At 36.2% G+C, this 10,521-nt stretch overlaps 1 protein-coding gene across 7 annotated transcripts in view; it reads left to right on the plus strand.

The window, feature by feature from the left end:
• The window catches only part of CFAP54 (cilia and flagella associated protein 54), a 108,715-nt gene extending 102,988 nt beyond the window's left edge, over window positions 1-5,727 (plus strand). For all 7 annotated transcript variants that reach the window (XM_032689301.1, XM_032689302.1, XM_032689298.1 and 4 more), the window contains 3 exons: window positions 450-639; window positions 1,980-2,057; window positions 4,540-5,727. In XM_032689301.1, the coding sequence (XP_032545192.1) occupies window positions 450-639; window positions 1,980-2,057; window positions 4,540-4,659 (388 nt within the window). In that variant the 3' untranslated portion in view covers window positions 4,660-5,727. The remainder of the gene's footprint in view (window positions 1-449; window positions 640-1,979; window positions 2,058-4,539) is intronic.
• The last annotated feature ends 4,794 nt before the right edge of the window (window positions 5,728-10,521 follow it).

Consider the following 10,521-nt stretch of genomic DNA (forward strand, 5'->3'; position numbering starts at 1 on the left):
AGCATGCAACGATTTTTCTCAGTTGTAGCCCCAGATGCAGCCCTTAATTTTACTTCGTGTGGCATTTTTCATTACTTCTTCCTTGTCATTCATCTAGCCTCAAAATTTTTGGGACTACTGAGCAGGTAGAAGGGAAGGAATAACAGGCCAAGAAGAGTTGCAGCCTCTGCCGCTCTTGTACTGGTTGGATGAAAAAAACTTCTTAGACAGGTGTTCCTAAAATAATACTTCTTATAATTTTTAATGTAAAAAGCTAATGCATTCCATATCTCCACTTTCTTTAATGAAAAACTTATTTTTGTAAAATTATGAGATCGGTTCTGAAATGTGAGAAAATGTAGAAGCTAATCAATATGTGATAAAAGCAAGGTCAGCTTAATTATAAACTGGAAACAACAAATATTGTTGTTTTATAACAGCAATAATGAAAAAACCTTGTTTTCTTTCAGAATTATTTCTATAAGGAAGAAACTGTCTAATCTGAAGGAGCAAGTTGAAATATTGATGCAAAGTTCTAAAAGTTTGTCATCAGCTTTAGAATCTACAGGTTTTCTTGAACAGAGTGAAACTTTGGAGATAAGTCCTTCAAAAAACCCCCAAATGAGTGTTGCAAAAGTGCTTCTTGATGAAAAAACAGAAGTAAGTTCTGCTCTTAAATATTTCTGGCTTTATTTAAAATGTCTGTTTTGGGGAAATAAATGACAGGTAACTTGGAAGGCAGGCATAAAGACAGACATTAAGTTTCACTCACTCCTTTCAAGAAATGTTGAAATACTTTCATTCTTAATTTAATATTTAACTTTTTGTCTTCCTTATATATTGCTTGTCACTTTACAAAAAAACCAGCATTTTCTCACCTTTCACTTGAAAATAAAGGCTACATCTTCAGGTACATAGATTTGGAAACTGGTGCCTAATTTATAGTAATCTACATCAGAAAAGGCTTGGCTCTGTGTTAAATCAGCAAGGCGATCAACCTGAAAGTGCTTTTTAAAAATCAGTTAAACATCTTCAATGCAAAACAGGCAGTGGTGGTTTCTGAAATAAGAACCTTCTAATAATGTCATTGAGAGAGGACTAGAACTGACAGTGAATTTATTTTCATTTTCTCTATGCCACCTTCCTCTTTTCTTTTTATTAGCAAAGCTGAATATTGTCCATAAGCAAATAACTCTCCCCACATACACATACAAAAAAGGTAATTTCAGAATTTTCCATATGGTCTGTTTGAGATAATGTCATTGGAATAGAATGTTGCCACAGCATAACTGCTGCTTGATAAATGCCAAGGCAAAATAGACGTTTATTTTCAAAGTGGGAGACATTTATCATGTGACAGGATTCTCTTTATATCTATTATATGAAATGATTAATGATGTAGAGGCTGTCACTTTGTGTGATGGATGCTGTGAAACAGTGACAGTTGTGCACTGTACCATTATTATGAGGCTGTATTTTGCCCAGCTTGGAGAACAAATGGTATTTTGGCCAATCATAGTTCTCGGGAGGGTAGACAGACCTGTCCTTTAGTGGGTGTTTCTGATTACCTGAAGGGGTTTGCTCAAACTTTCATTAATATATGTCAGTAATTGGAAAAACAATATTTAGAATACTAATAAGATTAACATGTCATGCATTATACATATATAAATATAACCTTGTCAAGGTGTTTGTTTATAATGTCTTCATTAAACACGTAGCAAAAGTATGCTCAGTCACTGGATTTAAAACCTGAACCAGGGGCAATTTTGCCTCAGTAGAAACTACAAAGTTTGGGCACTTGTGTTTGTGCAGCAAACACAACTATTTGTGTTGCAGAAAATTCATATTCATCAGCTAAAGTTTATTTTGCTGTGAATTCAATTAGAATAACCTAAAACTTGAATGTTCTGAAAAATTTTGTAAGGCTGAGCCATCTGTTAGCTTATTGGAGGAGACTGATAGTACAGCATCAGTTTTTTCTTATTTTATACCATTAGGAAATGGCTAAAAGGTGTTTATCTGAAGTCAAAGCATTGCTGTCTGTTGTTCCAGCCCTGTCCTCACCATTAACTGAGGTATGCTGTTCTTATTAAGAGTAAAAATCTGTTCTCTGCAATAAAACAATTGTTTAGTTAAACTGGAACATGAATTATACCCTTAAGTATCCTCCCATTTTTTCTCATACATTTTTGGGCTTTCTGTTTGGGTTTTATTTTTAAATACAAATGTGCATGATTACAAACTATGAATATCTTCACTGTTCATTAGAATCACCTTTTCATCCATACAAAAATGTATTAAAAGTGAATCTTGCTTACAGTGGTTAACATAGGTTGTCCACCATTCTCTGGTCATTGTTTACACAGACTCCAGTGAATTTCCATGACTCAATTGCCAAATCAATTTCCTTCCATCCTTGCATTTTTGCAGTTATTCAGGCTTTCATTCTGTTTTCTTTAGCTTTCTCTGCCTTGCCCATGACATGTTCTGAGAGCTAGCATGCCACTTTTTTGTCCAGCCTGTTGCATTCATTTTGTTACCCAGCTGTAGTCAGTATCCCAGAGGAGATTATGGGAACTGGCCCACAGCGAGCAGCAGTGTGGTTCAGTGTTCTCAGCCACCGTAGGGAGATCAGGAAAGCACCACAGCTGCCAGGGCTCAAGGGACTCCAAGGAAGATTTTGAAATTCACTGTAACATATCACTCCTTCCACTAATCCTCAAATATCTTACCTTTAATTGTTCACAATGGAATGATAACGATAAGGCATCCACTGTAGACTTCCAGCCAGGTAGTTCTTCCTACCAGAAGAAGATCCTGAGTTTTATGTGAGAACAGTTGGGCTAGTAGCCTATTGCAGAAGAGAGAGTCTGTAACACTGTGCTGTGCATCCTGCAGTCCGGTACCTAAGAGTCCATATTTCCCATACTGCACCATTCTTGCCACCCCTTGTTACCCCTCCTGAAGTTCTCTCTCAAATGACTCTCAGACCTTCATATCCCTCAGTCTGGCTTTATCAATGCATCAGGATACACACACATTCATTCTGCAAAGCTGCACTTTTCAGAGTCCCACTGAGATATCTTCCATGGTAGAGAGAGTTGACAGATACCTAGGGAAAGATACAGCCAAGCTTTCATAGAATCATGGAAACCTCCTGGAACTGTTTTAAATTCTTGTGAGTTCCTTTGACTTTGCCTGCTTCTATTTGTGGGTCTATGATGGAAATGAGGGAGCAGATTTAGTGGTGTTCTTCCAGCAAGAATGTGATGTTTACTGCTCTGTTTTATTCTCGCTAAATTCCCCAAGCTAAAATGTTTCAATAGGTGGAACAATGGGCTTTTCATCACAAAGTTTCAAATAAAGACTTCAAACTAAGATGCTTTTAAATATGGCAGTTTTGGTTGAGCAGCTGAAGCCTAATCCTTCAAGATGCTGAGTACCTTCATTCTTCCCTGAAGTCAGTGGAACCTGTAGGCTGTTCAGCCCTTCATTATGTATAGCATACTTCAAAGTAGTATTTCCAAACTTTCAGATAAGTTGTATGCAGACATTACCTCAGCTAGAGACAGAAAGCTCAGAGTGGGACTATGTATACCATGGATCAGTACATTCCCTTTGTTTTCAAGCATGCAGGAGAAGGCAGCAGATACATTACTTATATGTAGTTTGACAGCATTCTCCCACCACACAGTTTTTTGTTGCTCATCTTTTGGTGAATTAATTGGACAAAGTCAGTTTTAATTTGTGGTATTTGTTTTCTTACTGTCTGAGCTGTCACACTTTAACTCCTGTCATGTTTCACCTTCTCTTCTTTGATTCTCTTATTTCCGTTCTTGTGTGTTACGGTGCTTTTGATTCAGCCCTGGATTATATTTATAAATGGAAAAAGTGCATTTTTATTGAATTATTCATTTAAAATGACAAAACTGTTTTAAGAATAAAAATTGATCAGCCTGCTTGTTTTCAATGCTATTTAATGAATAGCTATGTCCTTGAGGGAGACAAAGTATAGTATTTGGAAGTTGCAATTTTAAATGTTAAAAGTAAATTTATAAATAAAAGAATTCCATTAAAAATTAACCTCCCTAGGTAGCCTACTCCAAGTTATCTTCCTTAATTGTTTTTCCATTGATATCTAGAACAGCTAAATAGTTCTCCATGTTCAATGGACGCACAAACCAGTTTTTCATTGCCCTCTGTTTCACCTTTTACAGTTAGCTCAACTCTTTCAGCTTCTCATTTTAGGAAAAGCCTTCCAAATTACTAATCATTCTTGCTGCTCTTGTCTGATATCTTCACTGTACCTACAGGTGATCAGGATAAACTTTGTGAGCAAGACTGTTCACAGAAATTTTCTCCCTTGAATCCTCTTTTACTAGTTTCCTGCAAGAGATGTCATTAACCACTAATTTATACTAAGGCAATAAGTATTTCTAACTTATTTATTGATTGTGGGTTAGAAATCTGGCTTTAATGTGGAGCTATTTGTATTTTTGGTACCTCTAAACTTAATAAAGTTATTAATTTGGTAGTTTTTCCTTTTTTTTTTCCCAGATCCCATTTGATGTTACTTTGCAATCAATAGCAAGTTTGGAAGATATGTTTGACCCTGCCAAAGGATGTATAATAACTGAAGAAAATCTTTTCAATTGGATCATTTCTCTGCTTCACTAAATTCTCTTTTGCAGTAACAATAATTTGCTGAGTGCTATAGATGTAGGCTTAATTTCTAATGTTAGAGAAGCAGCTTTATTAATCACATAAGGATTTGGCTCCTGATGTGTTTTATAATTTTTATTTTTCTCTTACTTTTAAATATTTAAACCTAAATTGTTTTGAAAATTAGGTGTTTAAAAAGTAGTTTCTTAATAAGAGGATTTTTTAGCTTTTCAATAATTTCTTATTGTTTAGAAAAGCTGAATAGGTCTGTAGCCTTCTAGTGCCTGCTAACAGATACTCCTTTTTCCCAGAAGTTTTATTCTCATCAGCAATTTTTAAGTTGATTTTTCAGTTACCAAAAGTTGGTGTTAGTTATGAGGCTGAGAATTTTTTTGGGACCTAAAATCATTAGTGAGTTTGTTCTTTTATATATCTATTTGGAAACTAGCATTTCAGGTTGTTGAGGGTGCCAGTGATCGTTCAGATGTCTTTATAATTTCAAAGCATTTTTTGGAGAACAAAACAAAACACAACAACCAAAGCAAAAAACTCACAACAAATAACCTAACCGCCCCAAGCCAGAACAAAGAATAAAATGGTACAATATAGAACATTTTTTATATAATTCTAAAAAGCTAATTAAACCTCTATGTATGTTGCTGTAAATATTATTTTAAAGTGCTGAAGAAACACAAATGAATCGTAACAACAGCCACCTGAGGCAATATGCTTGTCCAGTGCTAGAGATGGAGAACCTGACATGAACAAGTGAGTTAGTTGCACACAAGAGAGTGCTCATGGCCCTTTGGTTTTGCTCAAATCTCAAGGCCAGGCACTCCTTCACTAGTTACACTGATTTGCTTGCAACAAACAGCAAAAAAACCAGGACATTTGGGCAGAAGACCTGTGAGACTTGTTCTATCACTAGCTATGCTTCAGTGCTGCCATGAAAATTCAGGATTAACAGTTACCATTCCTGGGTTCATTTTCTGTGAAAAATGCCAGTCCCTTTTACTTCAGTCAGGCTCTCCCTGTATTGTAGCCCAATGATAAAACAATAAGCTATTTTGAGCTATTTGGAAATTGCAGATTTACCTTGGCTTGTACTTTTCAGAAAAATGTTACCTGGTTGAGTGAAGTTTCTTTGAGGGAGAGAGAGGGAGAGAGAGGTAAGATTCAGCATGATGAGTATCTTCAATGTGATCAGTACAGGAAAAAATAGGGTGAGGTTTTCTGCTATTTTTCTCTATTCCTATAAAAGAAAGAAGACTGGATGTATTTGTGTTACGTGTAGCTCTTAAAAGTTGTGCTATTTTTTGTGTCGTCTCTTCTGGAATGCTGTAGGTAGTAGGAAAGTTAGAAGGATTATGATACAATGATAAAGAGAAAGCAAAAACTGAGTAATTGCTAGGGAAGGTATTTTTGCAAGACAATTTTAAAACTGAGTTAGTATGATTATTTAACTCAACTGCCTAACAGCCAGTTTGGAGGAGATGCTCCTTAGCATTATTCTTTCATTAAAAGAGTTTATTGTTCTCCACTGCTTCAAAAAGCAAGAAAGATAAAATTAACATTACTCATTTTTCTCTTTTTTAAAAAAAAAGCTGTTCAGTCTTTCCTTGTAAAAAGTATAAATCTTTCTTTTTCTCTTCGGGGTCACCTTGAGGATTATCATAAGACTTTTGTGCAGCTCAATTAATATTTGTAAAACACACTATAGCACCAGATGAAAATGGAAGTGAAATTCTATTACAGACAAGGTGTTTTTTCATGCTACCTACCTGGACCTTGTTATAATTCCTACGCTTGAAACAGAAATATTAAATAAAAGGCTTTACGTATTCATTTAAAATACATTATACTTTCTAAGATATTTTTGTTGAAAGAAAAATATTTTTCTACCATCTCCTTTAACACAGCACAATAAAATAATAATGTTGAAACATTGACCTCACTGTAACCATAGCAGCAGATTTTATTCTCATAAACACAGGATAAAGTATTCAATGCTGGTTTCAGAAGAAAATATTGGAGAAAACATTTTTCTTTTAGCATATAATTAAACTCTTTAGTTAATATCTGCTTGTAAGGGAGGAAGCTCATATCTAAACATCTCCAGTAATTGCACAGAATAAAAGTATAAAGTTAATTTCAAAGTAAATTGCTTCTTGTTTTATGCATTACAGTATTTTGGGTGCTTTTTTTTCCTTAGCAATGAATGCAGACTAAAGCTTTCAATATGTGAAACCAGAATAAATTTGTGTCAGCACCATTCTCAATTTCCATAGAATACTTGTCTGTGTCACTGTCTCCAAAATAAAAAAAGGAAGAGAGGAAAGGCACCTTCTTTGATTTCAGTGTGTAAGGGATGTCCCTCCTGCTGTGGGAAGGTCTGCTCTATGATCTGCCCTGTACGACAATGCCGAAGGGCTACTTACCATATTGGCAGCTTTGAACCACTGGCATTTTACCAGTTCTTTTCAAATTTTAACTGAAATATTTCTCCGTTCTACACCTGTGAAAGGACTGGATAGTACTTCCCTATCTGCTAAGTTGTGGGACAGGGCAAGGAAAGAGAGAGAGTAAAGAGCACTGTGGGGGCAAATTGAAAGATTCTGAATTGAATGCCATTTTATCTTCGGCACAGCCCCTGGGTTAGGGACAAGAAGGACCTGTATGGACCTAAAGAACAGTAAAAAGAGGTGTTCGGGTTTTTTAAATTAATTCAGTATTTTCTGTTCTGTGAACTGAATGAAGCATTCTGTGAACAAAACCAGCTTCTGGTCCTGTAATTAATAATTGCATGATCAAGAACATGCTAGATCTTAAATTGAAATTGAACAGGGAGCTTAACATTGAAAGGTCTGAATGGATTTCAAAATATTTCAGTTTTCAAATACTGTTTCAATATATTTTTAAGTTATATTGCTCCCTTGAAATAGAGTTGTATATTCAAGGCATTCACAAGATTTGTTTCATGCCTAAAAATATATAGTAACTTGAAATTATGTCTGCCTAAATTAATTTTATGATGTGGAAATGAGTAATTTCACACAGATTTATTCAGTTGTATGTGACTGGTTTTTAAATTTCACTATAGCTCCAATTCACACTCATTATTTGTTGGCCAAAGTTTTTATCTAATTTTTTGATGACATCAATCTAAGAAAATAATCGTAGTAATTAGCCTCACTATACCTCAGTTTCTTTATTTGAAGATAACAGTAATCCCCTCATCAGTGAGGGATTTGAAGTTTTCTGCATCAACATTTGCAAAATATTTTCAGATCCTTGAATGAAAAAGAAAGGGAATTTATGCTATTATTCAATTGAGATGCACTGTAAAAGGCATAGTCATTTGTTTCCAAATCCATTTTCACTGAAATCCAAGAAGAAAGATTCTTAAAAAGAGTAATGATGGAACTAGAGTTAATTGTTGGAATTACAAGCTAATATGCTGAACTAATTAAGACAGCAGAGAGAGCCATTTATGCTTGCCAGAGATTTGAGTTAAAAGATACTGAGTACATCATCAAATGAGAAAAGTGAAAATATGAAGCATAGGTTAATCTTTAAAATAGAGTGGGTGAAAGGGTCCAGAGGCAAGTGCTGAAGTCAAATATTTACCACTGCAATTTAATTTTCTACTTTGAAACCCCAGAGATAATTAGAATTATTCTCATTTGTCTTCCATGTCAGCATGATTTAAGATTCTACTTAATGGGCAATGAAAAAAAAAGTATGTGTTGAAGCAAATTACACCAAAAATCTTAGTATCACAAAGTGAAAAACCAGAATATGCTACAAAAGGAATCATCACGTGGTGATGGACCTGGCACTATAGTCCTGTGTGGAGAGTGAAGTTCTCTGAAGACACAGGGCACCTACAGGGCTGGTTTAGCTCCTGGCCAGACACCCAGAATTGAAAAGAACATTTCAGCAGCCATCAAAAAATTTCAATGTCCTAGTCAAAGCTCCTTGCTTCTTGGCCATCACGCTTCATTCCCCATGGATGCTGGCATCAGATAGCTAGTATATGGCAGAGCTATTGGTAACAGTCATTAGTCTGTCTATCCTATGAAATTACTGAATACATTTTATCATCATACAATGTGCATTGTGTTAATTAGCTCTGTTACATTCTTAGAATTCCAGTACCAAGTGGAGTAATACCAACTGTTTCAAAACTGCTTAAAAGAGTAATTTTAATGAAATCCAGGGTTTTTTTTCTCTACTGTCCTGACTGGTCTTATTGCCAAGGAACTCTGCAGCTCATCATTCAGAACCTACAGTTTGTCACTGCTGCTACAATGAAAACCTTGTTTATGGGCAACGAGGAAACCAATGTATGTTTAAAGCCAAAAATGTATAACTGAAATCTTAGCCTAATCCAAAAATAATTTTTAATCCAGATCTAATTATTATGGGAAAAGAAATAATACTTCTGTGCAGAAAAAGTTTTAATAATAATATTAACAATAAAAACACAGTTAAAATTATTATATAAACTGTTACTATTTTTACTCCTCCTCCTCACCTGTGTATTGCTTACACTTCCACTGCTTCCCTGGGTCTGGAGGTCAGTGGTTTCACGATGGTATATGTGTGTGTGTGAGGAGCTGTTAGGATGTGACTCCATCACATCTGGAGTCGTGCCAGGAAGAATACAATGTTGATGTTTTCTTCTCCCTTGCGCTAGGATCAATTTGGATGTGTGTTATGTGTTTGACACGCACCTTGCTCTTTCTTCATGGGTTTGTAGTTTCATGTTACACCTAAATTCAATATACGTGGTATTTTACATGTTAGGTACTTGGGTTTCTTCTTTTTGTTACACATGAAAACTGTTTTTGTCCAGCATGAGGTCGCAAGTAATTTGTAGCCGTGGGGTCTGCAGTGCCAGAGATGTGCCCCAGCCTTTCTCATCCCACGTCTGTACTCCTCTCCTCTGTCCTGAGCCTCCACTCCTCAGGGCCTGCACTGTCCTGCCCAGACTGCACTTCTCCACTGTGTCATTATGTCAGCTGCGATGCAACTGCTCTCTTTTCTTCTCAGTGGTAGCAAACTGATTGGACCTTTTACGTGTTTTAAAATCTGAACATGCATGCAGCAAAAAGCTTCACGAAAGGAGTGCAACCTGCACTTGGAAGACAGAAGTTACTTCCTTTTGGAGTGCTGTACAAAATCATTAGTCAAAGACTGTGTACGTGGCTGAGATTCCCAGAGATGGGCCAATTCTCCTCATTTGGAAAGCTCCTTGAAGAGGATTTCCCTTCGACCTGCAAGGTAAGTTCCCTCCAAACCAGGTCTGTCTGTCTCAGGTGTGAGGGAACTTTCTCGGGGAGTCTCTTTTACAGCCTTGCACAATTGCTGGGAATGCCCTGCCTTGCACAGGTGGCCCATTCAGTGACAGCACCACTCTGCTCTCTTGGAAAGCAGGTACTCACCTACCTGCCTGTAAACAGTTATGCTCCACAGTGAGGAGATAAAGAAAATAAGCCAGAGGGTATGGTGGTGGGAAAGAAAAGACTTTAGATTCTCTGTACTGAAGCTAGAACAGAATAAGGAATACTGACCTCAGAAGTGAAACATGACAGGTTTAAAAGCAAATTAGGACAACAGAGTGAGAGTAGAAGACTTGTAGGAATGCTGTGGATCCCTTAATACTCAGCTATCTGAGAAGGCAGACGATATAAAGGCGGTATAAAATGTGATTGGTTAATGAGGATTAATAGATGCAATAAAGACATGATCCTCATTGCTGTAGGGAAATAATAGTAACAGCATTTGTATAACAGTGGCATGATTTCTTTTTCCCTGATTCTGAGTTCACTTACGCAGACTAGAAATTAAATGAACCTGGAAAATCAAGACTCC

The sequence above is a fragment of the Chiroxiphia lanceolata genome, chromosome 5 (assembly GCF_009829145.1).
Source record: "Chiroxiphia lanceolata isolate bChiLan1 chromosome 5, bChiLan1.pri, whole genome shotgun sequence".
NCBI lineage: Eukaryota > Metazoa > Chordata > Aves > Passeriformes > Pipridae > Chiroxiphia > Chiroxiphia lanceolata.